Source organism: Xyrauchen texanus, chromosome 26 (assembly GCF_025860055.1).
Source record: "Xyrauchen texanus isolate HMW12.3.18 chromosome 26, RBS_HiC_50CHRs, whole genome shotgun sequence".
NCBI classification, from domain to species: Eukaryota; Metazoa; Chordata; class Actinopteri; order Cypriniformes; family Catostomidae; genus Xyrauchen; species Xyrauchen texanus.
In genome coordinates, this window is record NC_068301.1 from 12,387,253 (window position 1) to 12,404,771 (window position 17,519).

Here is a 17,519-nt window from a genome sequence, read left to right on the forward strand (position 1 = left end):
TGTTATTTTGCGTTCTCTCGGCTCACAGCACTTTGCACCCCATAAACGGTTATAGCAGTAATTGTTATAGTATGCAGCTAACAACCTTATCGGCCAAACCGGTCTACGAGTCCAAACTCGCCCAACATAGCCTCGGCTCAGAACACATTCCTCAAATTATGGCAGGTCTGTGAAAAACGTAATTTTTTGTTTGGGTAATGTTTTTGTATGAGGCTTGAATGGGAAAGCTGAAAGGGGTAGAACATTTTTCGTGTAAACAAAATATATTACAGGCTCCCACTAAACCACATTTGGCCTTTCTAATATATAGTTTCAATTACGTTTACTGTAGATATCACCTGTTCATCAAAACCATAAAACCAGTAACATAATCTACAAGAAATTCAATTTTTTTCAAAATACATCTTAAATTTTAATCTTGAGATTTAGTAAAGCATAACATGTATATTAAAACTTAAATATGTGTGTGTGGAAATATATATATTTCAAGAGGAATACAGAATTTAATAGTGGAGAGAGACCGTTTTGGAGATATGATTGGCTTTTATTATTTAATAAATAAATCACAAATGACATCTGAGGAAAAAGTAAACAAAACACAACAGACCATGAGGTATTTATAAAATTGCCAACAGTGCTTATTTTAAGCCTACAAATCAATATTTTATACATTTTCACTAAGTCCTTGAAGTTCAGACTTTACCCAATAGCATTACACTATACTGTATTGGCTCATATGGCGTAAACATTTGGTCGCTTATATACCCCCTATTTTATTTATTTATATATATATATATATATATATATATAGTGGATGTACTATGTAAATGGTTAGACTACGTTTATACTATCATTTATAACTAAATATAAATTCTGAGGACACGTGACCTCATGTGGTCCTCAGAGTAAGAACTTTACATAAACCTGGGCCCAATTCTTCCACTAGAAATTTAGGAAAATGCTATAGAACATAAGAAAACTATCAAGTCCTAAATAAACATTTATATACTAAGCTATAATCGCATTGGAATAGCACATATAGCTCCAATATTTTCAATTAATTCATAATAAAAGTGGCCCAAGTGAAATACTGAGCTGTAATGAAGGCTGTGTATGATAGATGAATGTGCAATCTGTTCAATAATACAGAACCATTTATGACAAACAAGTAGCCCAATCCAATGTATCAATCGACTGGATAGCATGCTTTAAAACAGACGACACTTACGGTTCGCTTGAAAAGAATGGCACAATCTCAAAATAAAATTCACGACATCATAATTTTAGCAAAAGTGATGATCATACTTCATTCTCACCTACACAAATTGCTTTACTCTCAGTTGTCTTTCGTTCCACCTTTGTGTATTTTTTTTCATCTTCATCCTGCGGTTTTGGAACCAAATTTTGATCTGTCTTTCCGTGAGGTTCAGGAGACGGGCAACCTCGTACCTGCGGTCGCGCGTGAGGTATGTGCTAAATAAAAATTATTTCTCCAACTCGAGGATCTGGTGCTTAGTATAAGGGCAGCGTTTTTTGCGCGAAGAGCTCGCGTGAAGCCAGTTGGACACAGGGTTTTCTGAGAAAAGGTAAAGGAGGGTTCGAAATCATAAATAGGCAGATAATGGCTTCAACACAAGATCATATAATCTAAAATCCAGACCATGGCATAAACCCAAACATACCAAAAGTTACACACAGCCTAATCGACACGAATCTTCAGTTCCGTAAAAAGATTATTCAAATGTTTAAGATTTCTGTTATGCACGATTTCACCGCAGACAAACTACAAAGCGCATCATGCTAAAAACACAATAACGCATCAGTAATGAAATTGAATATATTTTTCCCATATATCCCACCATCTGAAGAGCCTTACTTGGATCAGCGCCTAGTTTATCCTCGATCTCGCCAGCCGTGTCTGCAGTCCGGCCAAATGCGGTCTCTGTGTCGGTAGAACATCCTCCTTTACTGAAGTCCCCGGGAGTTGGTACAGCATGCGAACTGGCCTGTGCGCCGTCATTATTCGTTCTATGCTTATCGGATTTGGAATGATAGTTATGATGGACCGCCTGTAGCTCAGTAAGAGGCAGTCCACAAGGCGAGTCCAGCAGCCAAGACTGCACGTAATCCCTAGCTATGGGAGGCTGTGTATGCGACGGATACACTGATGATACACCACTGGAGAAATGTGCTGTGACGTGGCCCCAACCTGAGCCATCATATACGGGTTGCTTTACCGGGAATGTGCTTCGACCGAGCTCTGTGTTGTCTGCGGGTAGAACAGAGGGCCTGGTGTTCTGGATGAGCCCTGAACCTGAGAAGCGAGACTCCTCATTCTCCGGTACAATAAGAGAGTCAACGTAGTATCCTGTCAGAGCGCCGGATGTCGACATGGCGGGGTCGCACTCTCATGCATACACACACATAAAAACACTAACACACACATACAGTAACACGCTCACAAACTAATCTGTGAAAATGGAGAGGCAACTTCCCCCCTCACAAAGCTTCAGTCAGCTAATAAATTGAGAGCACACCGACATTTGAGTGGATAAGTTGCACACGTGACCAATGGAACAGAACAATACAAAATAAATCAATGGAATTGCTGTAAAAAGATTTCAGTTGCTCTTACTAAAGGCTACTTTTCTGCAACTACAACCGTATAATTTGTTATAAGGAATACGTATAAACGTATCCACCGAATTAAAATAGTTTCAGCAAATTGAATTGATCTTAATTGTTTAGTCGCGTTGTAGTTTTTTTTTTTTTTTTTGAAGATCGAACAGAAAATACACAAACATTCTGCAGCCAAACAATATGAAAATGAGACGTTGCCAGACGAAATTTACAACATAACGAAACTATATCTGATAAACAAATTGAGAGGGATTTGTTACATTGATATAGGAATTGCCTGATTCATAGCCTACAGCAGATATCGGTAGCCGACTGAACACAAAAGGAAAGACTGGCTTTATGATGGCACTCATGTGCAGCCAAAGGTATGAATAGCGCCTGTGGGTTAACACACACCCATGTCCCGTTTACGGCCTCAAAAGGCCATGCTGTTTCCGTCCCCCTTTCCTTTTCTTTTTTATATTTGTCACGTTTTAAAAAAAAAGCCTATGTCTGCATTTTCATTGTTGGGAATGCTTTATTTTAGACTTGTTACTATTTGTACAAGTCTGTTTAGAATAGGTGATAAAAGCATATATATATATATATATATATATATATATATATATATATATATATATATATATATATATATATATATATATATATATATATATATATATATATTCAGTTGTACATGGCTGGTATTATTTTAATACACCATACGTAAATAAAATCCTTTTATGACCAATAATTAAATATAAAAATACAATAAAAATAACCATGCAGATTAAAATAAAATAAGACAGCAGTAGTTACTTGTTCGACGGCTGCAACGTGTAACTTTATTTAATTCTGAGTATTTTTCTGTTTTATCTGCCTCTACGGAATTGTAACAAAATTGTAAACACGGAACAGAAAGGTTGGCCAATCGATTTGAGGGCTTTGCATATATACAAAATTAAATAACTTTTTATTCTATTTTAACCTATAGGCCTACTTATCTAATTCACGGCGAACATTCTGAAATATTGCCCCGTTTGAACGGTACATTTCAATTTATAGGACCAAAAATATAATATTTATACAGCAGCCTAATATACATAACTGCTCATTGGTTTGCATTAAAATAATACTAAAAAAATATCACAGAATTTTGGTTGCAATATTTGAGAGTGTGTTGGTTCAGTCATTCTTCAGGCACTAAACGGATGCAGATTATGCGACATCCCGAGCTCACTGCGCCACTGAGGTCGCTGTTGCGGCACCCAAGGCTCCTTTAGCACTGGCTTCAGTCTCGTTCAGTAATAAAACAAATATCACATACAACTCCGACAAAGACTAGTTCAAATGGCATAAATTAATTAGAGTTGCTTTGAACTGAATATTAAAATAAATTTGGCTGTGAAATGTTTACATGTAAAAGAATGAATGTATACTGTAATATCGTAAAAGAAGGACGAATTAAACTGTGGCAATTAAGACAGTTTCGAGTTGCAGAGTTAAAATATATAATCCCAACAACATGAAACTACCTAAACCACTCGACAGTCTGGTTAAAATCTTTAGACAAAATGTAAGGGGTCTAAACAAACCGCCGGCTTTATCTTCCAGTTGTTCTGACTGGATTCTCTTTAAAACAGTGTAACATCTATTTTGTAATTTAGTAACATGATTACATTTCAACCCAGTAGAAAGAATAGTGTCTTACTTGCAGTTCTAAGATTCATTTAAATATTACGGCGAAGACTGAAATTTCCATCGAATGTAATCCGAACGTGTTTATTCTTGCTTCTTTCCAGTCTGCACTGAGGATAGTCACTCAGAAAAGCGCCAAGACTCAAAGTAGCCAGCAATAAAATGGCACAAAGGCGGACTACCCTCACTATAATGCTATGCCCTTAAATGCTGTGGTCCTTTGCTGAGCTACACTCCAACAATTTCCGCAAAATGTTATGGAAAAAGCCAAATTTATAACACAGCGTTACCATTTGAATAAACATTTAAAGCAGTATAGCCCCGAAAAATTTAACGTCCAAATAAATGCAAAATCTAAAGATTTAAAATGCAACACTGTGTGTGTGTGTGTGTGTGTGTGTGTGTGTGTCTGTTTGTACAAGGCTAAAGTATTATTGTTTTCTGTTTCGTCCACAGAACCTTTCATTATAATTGTGTTGTCCAACTACCTTGATGTTTAATAACATCAAGGTAGTTATCATTTAGTAGGCCAAAAGTATGATGTAAAATGTAGCTCGTGTACACAGTTTCAAAACATTTATAATTTTAGCAAATTGCTTAATTTAAAATTAAAATAATGGGAAAAGGCTATGTGATCTATAATGAGATTACGTTTATATTGCACAATGTTATAGTGCTATTAAGCATTTTAAGCATTTTAGAATAGGCCTATAGCAAACAAAGCGCAGTCATTTACATTCAATGTGTTTATAAATGAACCACTTGATTATTGTTTCCCAAAACAATAAAACTGTATTAAACAATGACCAAAAGCAAATAAATTAAATGGTAAGACTCGTTTAAGACTATATAAAATATATATAGCTTATATCAAAAACATTTTAAAACACTCAAATGGGCAGCTTCCATAAATAAGAACACATTGTGTTTATCAAATCAGAAGAGCATACAAACCAGCGTTAAGAAATATTTACGGCTGTTTTGCAACCATCTTTTGGTTGTCAGCTGCACACTACATCTGATTTCTAGGCGGCGCTCCTGAGTCAAGTACACTTATTAAGGGAAATTCCTTCTCGTGCTCAAAGTCTCGCGAGAGTCTCGTTCGCTTTTACCAAGGTTAGGATTAGGGCTATAGATTTAGTGGTTAAAAAAAAATCGTCTTTTCTTTCATTTCTGTCTACTGCATAGCATGAGTTTGTTGTTTATTATAATTTTTCCTTCGATTAATATCTGTAATCTGTAAATAATTGTTCCATTTTAAATGTGTGGTTTCGAACAAGGATTTTGTCATAATTTTTATATAACAAAAATAGGCATAATCTACACCAGATTAAAACATTAATAAGATAAATAAAACACGTAACTAGCATAACAATAATCCTATAACACAAAACGATCGCCTCACCTTAGCCACATTTCATCGAACTCGCCCCGTCAAACTCTGTAGGCCATAGGATGACACTCCGTGCAACCTGTGCTTCTTCCTCTAATATCATTACCAACGATAACTAGAGGCTCTACCACATCTCCATCTCGTTTTCTTGATAATATTGTATTATAGAAAGTTTATATGAGCCTCCACTGCAGTAGTAGGATCGCCTCCGATGGCCTGTAAGCCTACAACTTATTGTGGTAACGTTTTCGAAGTAACATGGCATATCAAGCACAAGCCTGACGCATCTCTTGAACCATCCTCTGCGTGGCAGACTGCTACTTTGGCGCACTTCAGTGACTCGAAAATACAATATGTCCACATGTCCTTCGGGGGGTCACGAAATGTAACCCTGCGACAAGACTTCATTGCTCCCAACCTCACATCCAACCTGGGCACATTTTTAACACAGACCTTTCTCCGATTGTAGAAACAACAGCATAAAGTTCTCTTCAACGTCAGATGCTAAACTCAAACCGCTTGAGCTTGTGTCGATTCAATCCGCTTTTTAAATAGGGAGTCCTCAAATAACTCCCACTAGCGCCCGGGTGGCTACGCCATTACCGGTAAGTGTTTTGGCGATAGTAGGCCTACATGAAATATCTCATTGGCTGTAATTTCCTTCGTTTGGCATACTGGATGAAACGAGGTGCCCTAGTTCAATTCATTTTGCTAAACTCTGCCCAGTGGGAGCACAGAAACCCAAATAGCCACACCCCCTCCAGGCTTGCGTCACACAATGGTATCAACAACTTCGGGAAGGCAGAGAAGAACAGATGAGGGACAACGTAATTTCTTACTGTTCGACACTCTACCTCGCACACAGGGCCGTAGCTAGAGGGGTGAAAGGTACATGGACAGGGTGCCCCACAACAAATTATAAACAGTTATATTATAGATACTTGAGATACAACACTGAGATACTTGTATGTTAGACTTATATGTTTGAAAGTGCGTAAAATTTGCATTTGTAAAATTTGCATTTTAAGGCCAACCAAATACACACACACACACTAAATTATAAAGATAACCACATTAAGACTAATAAGTAATTTTTGTATGTATGGAATTTTCTAAATTATAATTTTACCAAAAGTGACATTATGTTTTCGTTCCTTTCTTTTAATAATTCCTGTAGATTGTTTGCTGCACATGATTTTGTTCCTCACACATTCGTTTATCTTAGTGTGCTTTTAAAAAATATAATTAGGCCTACATAAAAAAAATAGAACAAATTCACAACATTAATTGTGTTTGCATTGTGAAAATGTCATTAAACCAAGGTTGCTTGGTCAAACTGAATTTTGAAAATGAAAAATATAGGTGAAACCTAAAAATCTGGACCTTTATCTCTCTCGATATTTGCAGCCATTTATTATTTTATTTATCTTAATAGTAAAGGTGATCTATTTTTTTTTTTTTTTTTTTTTTTTTGCTAGCCTAATAATACTTTTTATTATTATTCTGCTGTATGGAATTGGTTTATTGAATTATTCTGTTCGTTTTATGCATCTGTTAATCCAGTTAATTATTCATAAAATTATCGTGTTTATGTTTCCCTCTGAGTTAAGATGTTCCTTTGCTGAAGAACTTGGGTAGAAAGGCGCTAGAACATTGTTGTTTTTTATTATATGTTATTTCCTTTCAATAATAAGGTCCAGATTTTCTCACGTGTATTTGGGAGGAAGGATAAATTGTAAGATAAATAATAAGTCTAATAATTTAACTAGGACTACTTTGGGGATTGCGAGAACATACACACGCAAATACAGATAGGCCTAGTGATTGTTCAGTTCTGATAAAATAATAAACTGTTGAACTAATCAAGGCATTTCTTATTTGTACGTTTTTTGTTTTGTTTTTTACTTTTGTGTCTTAGTTCGTAGACATGAGTGGAAATGTCACTAATGCAATCCTTTAATTCCTTCGTCGAGATCGAGTTCGCTGTAAGAGGAACACGACAACAAGAATCTGACATTTTAATACTAATAGCGAAAGCATTTATTTTGCATTGGAGACAAATAGTCCACGCGCCTGTAACACAACCCGTCCGGCTACTCTTAATTATGTTACTTAAGAGGAAAGGCACGATCATGGTTCGCAATAACAAATACCATTTCAGATCGCATCATTAATTTCTCAATGCTAAAAGGGAGCTTTGGAGTCAGTCTAGTCACCGCTGTTCACTGGTAAATGTTCAATCATCGCCGAAGGCTTGAATGAACAATGTGCGACATTTTGAGGCCACAATAAATCCAGGAATACAGCTACCCATAATTAGCTTGGTAAAATTTATCTAATAATTTTTGTTCAAAGATATAACCGAAAAAGCATAGTCTATGGTATGCTTAATGGATTTCTTAATTGTCAGACCAAAGTTAATTTGCCATAAATTGGTAAAAATTGAATTTGAATGCTCCCATATTTTACACGCTCATATTAGAACAGTAGACGTTTAATGTGTGTTCTAGTTCCAGGAGATTAACGGTAAGATTTTTTTTAGTGGCTGAATGAATATAAGGGACTTCCGAACACCTGCAGGGGATTTGACTCTGAACCTTTACAACACTTTGCAATGTTTAAAAAAAAAAAAAAATGTATTGTTGAATTAATCTTTTCCAATAAAAGTTTCATACTACTTTAGTTCAAAAAATTTACAATTGCAAAAGACAATTTAAAATGAGTTAAATAGTTAATATAAAACAATTTTGACGTATCACTTTTGAAACTGATTTGTTTGGTCTGATGTTACCTTAAAACGGTTTCAAAACCTTGAGTTTGTGAACACCCTCCTGTTCCACGGCCATGACATTGATCTCACGACTGCCTCCCAATGGTCACCATTTGAACATACACGTGCGACATCTAACAATACTCGTAAGAAGAGAGAGAGAAAAAATGAAAAGAAAAGAAAGCAGGGGGAACAAGAGAACGAGCAATAGGCCTAGTTTTTTTGGTGGTACTTTTGGTGGCAAGTAATATGCAACAAACACGATAGAAAGCTCAAGCATTTGGAAGCCGTTCCTCAAGATCTCTTTGCCTCCGTCCCCTTGAAACCATGTCCAATAACCTTGGTTCTGAGACAGTTTATGGTACCACACTGCAATCACCCAAATGCTCCAGACACAGACAGCTTTTATGGTCGCGTTGCTGAAGCAACAAGGAGGATGTCCCCGTAATTAGTCGGATATTCCTAAGCGCCTCAAAGGATGCACCAGCCAGGCCCAGCCTGTAGCAAGCAACCATAAAGCTTAGTCTTTCTCCCCCTCTCTTCTACTTTTTTCTCTCCCTCTGACTTAGTTTATTGCTCTTAGACTCTCTCATATGAACGCTACGGGCAAGGCCATAAACACTAAGATGATAACAGCAAATACAGTGACCATTGTGACGGTAAAACTGTCAGGTAACAACTGCCTGAAAGAGTTGTTCTTTCGAGAGCTCATGAAAAAAAGGAGAAACGCTCTCTATGTGTATGTTTTTCATTAATACACATAATGCGCATAACCACATGAATTTGATATATTCATAATATGTATTGTAGATCTGAATTAAGAGAAAATCATGTGACAAAACTATACATTCAAAGTAGCTACCTTTTTTGAATATTTAATTTGGGAAATATGTTATACATCATCTTCTGGATTACAAGCAGCCAAGGTCTGTTTAATCCCAGCACATTGTTAGTCACGTTTCAGTACAGAGCACCACATGTAGGCTACAAATGGGTTCAGCATGAAACATTTCATTTTTGAGTGAAAATGCTTTAATGTCTTATAATGAGCCACTTCTTGGTAATTGCGCGTCCAGAAACGCTCTTTATGTCTTTCGGATGAGATTCAGAGGGTTCGCATTTTCTACATTCAATCAGTCTTTGTAGAGTTGGTGTCTGTTGCATTTCTGTGTTCACAGTTTGCATCGAGTGGTAACTTTAGATGACTAAAATATTATCAGTTTACACTGGCACGTAATAAATCGCTTTAATTTCTGAGAGACAATCGAGTGTTAAAACACTAGCAGAAAGGGTAAAATAACACCTTTACTATAACAACGGTGGATATTTCAGTTGGTTGCAAATCAATAAATACTTATGAGCTGGGATCAGTAACGCTAACATTCTTGCAGTTTTTCTTCAGCTTGGTCACACCAAAGTCATTAGGCCCAACTGTGCATTCCTCTACACACTTAGTGAGTAGCTAAAAAAAGCCAAGTCTTGATTAGACCCAAATATATCAGACAGTTGCAAGCAGTCTTTGCGCGTGTAGTCCACTACAAATGCAAGCAGAACATTATTTAAAAAACATTTCTGTTCGCAACAAATGGTATAGAAAACCACGTTTTATATACTGTAAAACTGTATATAAAACGTGTATTTGTGCCCATATATATATATATATGTATGGGCACAAAACAACCCATACTTAAATGATGGAAACTTAAATGCACTATGATCTCTGTAATTGTACTCAAGTAAAGCCGAATGGTGCCTTGTCACGAACTTGAAATTAACCGCTGAGAATCTGTAACGTCTCATTGTTGATATCATTATTGCAGCTGTTGTTTAAGTTATTTCCTCGTCCTAGAGCAGAGGGTTCGTATAGTATTGTAATCGGTCCCGATTGAGTTTCTTTTCCTTCATGCGCCGGTTCTGGAACCAAATTTTCACTTGGCGATCGGTGAGGTTAAGCATCCGTGAGAGTTGAAGTCTTTTCTCTTTGTTGATGTACACGCTAAAGAAGAACTCCCTCTCAAGCTCTCGAATTTGAAATTTAGAATACGGGCATCTCTTCTTGCGAACCCTGGGTCCTCCTAAGAAGCAATTAACAAACACTCGTCATACATATATAACAATTTCAAGATGTACGTTAAATATGTATAACGATTTCAGTGTTGTATTTTAATATATGGGTTGGTCTAACATTTTTATTTCCGTCACAAGGTCGGCAACAGATGCAAAAACATTTTCTATTCAATGAATTGTAAAATCATCTAGACAAAAACTAACAATTCTAATATTAATAATAGGATATTATATTTTATAGGCTACATATGGCAAACACAACCTCACAAAGCCACAGAAATCGCTTTTATACTGGCCCCCGGTGAGGCCACCTCTTTCGTAAGCATACTTGGCAATAAAGCTTATTCTGATTCTTCTGATTCATCCACGGGTTTATTTTTTTTCTTTATTTTTTTTCGTTTTTTTTCTTAAACCCGTGAAACACCATCCACGAATTAACAAAGACATACGAGAAGACTGTGACTCTGCTAGTCATGAAATCACTGCGGTTACTTAAATAAATTTTAAAGTTCAAGTTAAAAATAAGTTTTTCATGGCCAATTTCAATTCCAAGCACGTGATTCTCAGTTTATAAGTTGCCTAGGTTTTGTTGGGGAAATCTCAAGCCCTCCATAAACATTATACGCTTATAAAACAGCATATAAAATTTTTAACAGGAGTGCACAAGATTGCACTCATACGCACTGCTTGCACCGCTAGTCTTTTCCTCGTTGTTGCCGGAAGAAGATTCAGGGGTTCTGGTCTCCTGCCGCTCCTTTCCTTCAGACTCTTGCTCGGGTGCGGGTGCTGGCGTTGGGTGCTTGCTGGAGTGCTGTTTATCTCTCGCTGCATATTCGCTGTTCGCTGTACTATCCGAGCCCCAATACGTGTCAAAAAACTGATCAAATGCTTGAGGTAGCACCCCGTTTCTTCCAACACCGCCGTAGAAGCTGGATGCAGAGGTCGAGTTCGATTGAAAATAGGCTGATGAGCTGTTCTTTGGGAACATTTCACCAACGCTCGTAGGCGCTGGTAAGCATTCCCTGTGTACTATATCCTCCGACGAATAACACTGAGGCAGTGGACCCCGGTGAGGCCATTTACCGGACGCGTCAAGAGCATAGTCCCGGAATGTAACCTCTCTCACATGCTGTACCGGAGGCAGGTTAGATGAATACGAATAGGAAACGGGACGAGAAGATGGACTTTGGGATAGGAAAGAGGGCAACGTGGAAAAATCAGCCCCCGGAACATAGTACGTGCAGCTGGGCAGATACATGTTTGAGCCAACGGAAACCCTCTCGTCAAAATCCATCATTAAAACTGTGCAGCTTCTAGCTTGGGCTCGCGAGACCTATACGCAACGCCCACAACATAGCTTCTCATGAGCGTGTGTCTCTTACACGCGTTGTAGGGCTATCCGAGAGGAAGAAATTTTGAGACGTAAGATGACGTGGAAATCCGTGTCTATCCATTCCAGCGGAGGCCAAAGTCACTTGATCTAAAAACATTTTTAACAAATGCTTTCATTTTTTCTTTTTGTTGAAGTGAAATTGATATAGAAGAGAAAGTTAGCAATACTGCCTAATGTTAACTAGGATAGCACGCTGCGCAAAGATATTCCGATTTAAGGAAATTTCGAACTTCCAAAAAATCTGTACCATTTGCCAATAGCTACTGCTTTGTGCAAATTACAAAAACATTACTGTTTTCCCGTCAAAGAAGTCCATGTCAGTCATAGTTTACCTCTACACATGCAGGATTTCTCTAAGCAAACTGGAATATGAGCCATCATGTGCAGTGACCATGGTGTTTAATAAAAACCTTTCTGCTTAATTTTTGAATGAAAGCAGAAACAAACATTTATCTATGTATTTTTTGTGACAATTTAATTTGTAACATTCTTTAACTGACAATGTGACAATATGACAATGCTTATGAATTAGATTGTTGCTGTAAGACATAAACACATTTATAAAATGCTTAGGCCTACCTCATTTCTGTATTTACATGTGTGTCTTTCAGTAGGCTACTTCGGTCGTGCTTGTTAAGTTTTAGTTATTTCATTGTGGGGTTAATATCTCAATCTCTATATGACAATTTGATCAATCTCTATTTGTCATCAAGGTTACGCAAGAAAATCTCACGACGAGTGTCCAAGACTAAATTCTGATTGTCACCATGAGGTGGTATTTATGTATGATATACAAAATATATTTTAATAGGGTCGAGATTTAAATCACAAGAATTTCAAATTTTCAGTAACTTTATCTACCAGTGTGTCACATTTTGTATTTCTTCGATACGTACTATAGAACATTGTATTAAAAAAAGGTACACTTTAAAAAAAAAATCTGTAAAATGTACGATATAATATCGGCAGCTGTGGTTGCCAGAAATTCACCGCAAAAAATACGGTGACCATGTATCAGGTTTTACAGGATGTCATTTTTATGCCTGCATATTTGACATTTCACTACCCTTTATATTATTAAATTAAAAAAAACTTAATATACTAAGCTTGTGGAACTTTAAAAGTCTGTTGTTCACTGTCAAATGTATCACAGAATTAACTACCAAAGGCCACATTATGATTTCAAGTTCATCAATTCAAAAGTAACCCTTCCAGCAGTAATTATTAGTACACATGTAGAGACACAGTGCAGGGCCGGTTCTACGGGGGTGTTTGACCTTAGAGCACCTTCAATTACAGACCAGGGCAAACTGCTGCACACTGGTCGATTTGAACGTTTCTTTATTAGATCTTTAATTTATCTGGATTTGGGACCTATCGCGCACCCACAAGTGTTGAATACGCTCAGGTAATAGATGCAACACCCCAATCAGATATTTATAGTTGCACAAATAGGACATATTTCGCATTATTCCATATTAATTTATGCAATCTGGCAACCATGCATGCGTGTGCGCGCGCTTTCTACTCTTTGAAAAAATACCTTAAAGTGCTCAATTGTGCAATATTCAAAAGTGTGATGTAGCCACTCCGTGTCCATTCGTGAGGCTGCGTGTGCTATTTAGTGCCAAGTCTGCGGGCAAACCTTTTCAGTTCTGAACTTACGTAAAATCACAACAGATCTTCACATCCTTTGCACAAAGAGCGGACACACGAGTAAAACCGTGAGAGTTGTTGAATGTTGAAGTCCCTCACACCTGTATACGAATGTTACTCTGGTAGTAATAATTTATCAGAGTCATGCAGCCTGTTTTATTCAGTTGTGTGCTGAATCGGATGCCAAACATTGACAAGATGACCCATGAGCGTGTAAACAGGTTAATTATGTTCTGTATACAACAAATGTGTCCATTTTGAGGCCAACATTAAAATAATCCTTTAGAATCTATAATTTCCGAATATTTTGTTTTACTATTAAAGCAGACTCCTGATGTAGTGTTAAATTGAATACTAAATTACCACTGCATTGAAGTAAGGTAAAATAAACAATTACATTTATGCATTTGGCAGACGCTTTTATCCAAAGCGACTTACAGTGCGTTTATAACAAGGACAATCCCCCCGGAGCAACCTGGAGTTAAGTGCCTTGCTCAAGGACACAATGGTGGTGGCAGGGGGATCGAACCAGCAACCTTCTGATAAACAGTTATGCTCTTTAGCCCACTACGCCACCATCACTCAATGTCTTTTATACTGTTTATTTCAGTCTTACTAACACGGCAGAAATGTAGCAGCAAAACTTAAAGCAATCGAATTGTCTCATCAGAATACACATCAGAAAATTGTGAATCATTCATTGAGTGAACTACTACTTTTGGGATTAAAATACAACTATGCAGAAATATTTATCTCCTCTCTTTCGTGTTCTACTTAACGACTGATTAAGTAATAAATGTGTTTTAGTAGCATTTAAACATGATTTAAAAAAAACAAAAAATTTGTTTTCAGAAGCACCCTCAGTGGTTTTGATCTGGAACTGGGCCTGCGCAGTGTAACCCAAACAAACACAAAACACCCTCAGGTTAACACATGTGACACAAAAATAATGCACTAAACTACATAAATTATAACACACGAAGATCACCCCAGATGAAGAACATACCTGATATTAACAAATAAGAAGAAACATAACTATTCCTGAAATGTGATGGGCCATGCGGGGACTTCTCATTGTAATTTTAACAATAGTTTAAGGTAAACTAGAAATAAGGGGCGAAATAACTGCATTCATCTTTGACAAAAACTTTGCATCGCAAAACGCATTGGTAAAAAAGTAAAAAATGTTATGTTATTGCTGGCTGGGAAAAGCATTATGCTCAGTCAGGCATATATGCCAAACCAGTATGTGGCCTTGGCTTTCATTGTCTAGACGGCCACCCCCGAGCTTTAACCCGTCCATTGGCGCATAAAAAGAAACCTAAATGAAAACGCGCCAATTTACCAGTCATTCTTAACTATTAACTCTTTCACTAAACTACATAAATTATAACACACGAAGATCACCCCAGATGAAGAACATACCTGATATTAACAAATAAGAAGAAACATAACTATTCCTGAAATGTGATGGGCCATGCGGGGACTTCTCATTGTAATTTTAACAATAGTTTAAGGTAAAATGTACGTGGTCTCTTGATGTACTAAGGTAAAATGTTGTATTAAGGTAAAATGTACGTGGTCTAACCGTTAATTATAAAATCACACTTTTACATAAATGTTTTGTTAAATTTTTTTTACCGTGAAATTGCATGTATTGTCTTGATAAATATGTTATTATATGTTAAGGTACCCGTTAACCAATACTTTTTTTCCTGTATCATTTTTACATTCTTTAACCGTTAAAATAAAATAAAAAATCTTTATTCAGTGTAATAGAATAAGCGAGTTTAACCGTGTGTATTAAACCCGGATTAGGCCGGTAAAGGCCTCACTTTTCCACATCGCATTCACTTAATCCCCTTGTAGGCTACTTTATGACTCTTTTAAGAACCAAAACGAAAACATGACGTTACCAATTTACTGGTGAAAATTCTGTCTAGTCTTTGCCATGAAGGGAAAGGGGATTATAGGAATTATAGCTATTTAAAAAAAACTGAAAATCAAAAAGCCATGTATCATTTGTGATTGCAAGTGTGTTGCGATTTGGTGTTTTGAAAAGTTTAAGACCATTTACATCACTTTGGTGTGTGTGTGTGGTGTGTAGGTATAATTTTAGTTTGGATTTAGGAGTTTAGTCGGCTTTATAGATAAGCGTAACCAACACTGGTGGCCGCAGTTTTTTGTATTTCCGTCTTCTATTAAATTAGTGTTGATTACAACATAATTATATAGGCTAATTATTGATGTTTTGAAAACTAGAAAAAAGGGGCGAAATAACTGCATTCATCTTTGACAAAAACTTTGCATCGCAAAACGTATTGGTAAAAAAAGTAAAAAAATGTTATGTTATTGCTGGCTGGGAAAAGCATTATGCTCAGTCAGGCATATATGCCAAACCAGTATGTGGCCTTGGCTTTCATTGTCTAGACGGCCACCCCCGAGCTTTAACCCGTCCATTGGCGCATAAAAAGAAACCTAAATGAAAACGCGCCAATTTACCAGTCATTCTTAACTATTAACTCTTTCATTGATACTAATATCTCTCATGACATCTTTAGTTATAAATATTCAAATATCGGAACCAATCCCTGCTCATAAACAAAATATGCATTTCGAAGGTCAAAGTCAAATGTCAAAGTTTTAAAATTTATTTGCTAAAATATTACAAACATTTTTTGTAATATTTTAGCAAAAAAGCATTTCAGGCTTTTAGTTTGTATCAAAAGCAAAATACCAAATCTTAATCTGTAGGACAAATATAGGGTTTCTATAGACAAATCACAGTCCAACTATGTGAACTTAGTGTCTTCGTTTGTAGGACAGGGATCCTTGATATGACGTACAATATCCTCATATTTGAACTCACCGTTTTCTACCGGACACACACAAAAAATTAATTTTGTGACACACAAAAGGTGAATATTAATTGCAAGAGAATAACTCAAAGTTCAGCCATTGCAGATGCCGTTTAATTTTTGTTCTGTAGATGGCGCAAGAAACCAGATTTTCTGAGCAAAGGGCTCGTGTGGGGCTCAAATTTGTATTTCTAGAATACATGCGCGCACTTGAGACGTTACGTCAACACAACAGACAACAGAACATTAAACAAGCACACTGACGCAGAAAAATGGCAGTTCGAATCACATAATTACACATCTCAATTATTTAATAATACAGAACCAGACGAGCAATTACTATAGGCTATTAAATACATCTAAAGTCAAAAGGGTGTTTATGGAGATACAATGAAGATATTGATCGGAGTGTGGCTAAATGTATTTATATATATATTTTTTTGCATCTAAGAAAGGCAAAATGATAACAATAATAATCTGGACAAAAACAACCATTTATAATGAAAAGACCATCGGTTGTTGTCAAATATAATTTGTATAATAATGCACACGGAAAAGCCGTTTCCATTCTGCTTAAAGCATATTATCGTAAATGTTAGTGCTAGTATTTCTTTTTTAGATTTAGACATTTATTTTTTATAAACATGCCTACCAAGATTTAAACAAATTAAGGATTTTGTAGGACAAGGCCTTTTGTCACAGATGTTTATGGTAACATGTACACTGTGCAGTCAACAGGAAACAGTTTATCGCTGCACTGCAGTCCTGATGTTATATAGGCTATTATAACATTATTTTACGTTTAAATGAATTCATACTAATATTACATTTATTATATGACGCAGCAAATCAGAACAGTGCTTTTTTTGACTCAAACATCTTTATATATTAGTCCGTTCGCGTGGTTCTGTAATTTGTCAAAACAATAAAATAAACCTACAGAAATGAGTACATCTCATTAAACCTGAATAATCATAAAGCACCCATGTCATGACTATAAACAGTCAAACTACTGTAGTCTGAATAAAAAAATAAACTCACGAAGCTGCTGAAAGCTGTTCTGTT

General features: G+C 36.4%; 2 protein-coding genes and 1 pseudogene across 2 annotated transcripts in view; all 3 read right to left on the minus strand.

Moving 5' to 3' along the window:
• LOC127619613 (homeobox protein Hox-A1a-like) overlaps nucleotides 1-6,455 on the minus strand; it is a 49,538-nt gene extending 43,083 nt beyond the window's left edge. The window contains exon 1 of the mRNA XM_052092524.1: nucleotides 5,723-6,455. The gene's annotated coding sequence lies outside the window, so the exon portion shown is untranslated. The remainder of the gene's footprint in view (nucleotides 1-5,722) is intronic.
• On the minus strand, nucleotides 1,337-2,694 carry LOC127619616 (homeobox protein Hox-A9a-like; annotated as a pseudogene).
• Nucleotides 6,456-9,347: 2,892 nt separating the features above from the next.
• LOC127620075 (homeobox protein Hox-A11a-like) lies at nucleotides 9,348-12,510 on the minus strand. Its single transcript, XM_052093171.1, has 2 exons — nucleotides 11,232-12,510; nucleotides 9,348-10,555 (listed from the first exon to the last, which is right to left on the minus strand). The coding sequence occupies exons 1-2, from the start codon at nucleotides 11,842-11,844 to the stop codon at nucleotides 10,326-10,328; spliced, it is 843 nt and encodes a 280-aa protein (XP_051949131.1). The 5' UTR covers nucleotides 11,845-12,510; the 3' UTR covers nucleotides 9,348-10,325.
• Between the last annotated feature and the right edge of the window lie 5,009 nt (nucleotides 12,511-17,519).

Excerpts from the sequence above, each read along its gene's own strand:
- LOC127620075 (XM_052093171.1), bottom strand. The coding sequence starts at position 11,844 with ATGATGGATTTTGACGAGAGGGTTTCCGTTGGCTCAAACATGTATCTG. Across the intron at positions 10,556-11,231 it reads AAAGACTAGCGGTGCAAGCA|GAGGACCCAGGGTTCGCAAG; the intron begins GTGCGTATGAGT and ends ATTGCTTCTTAG.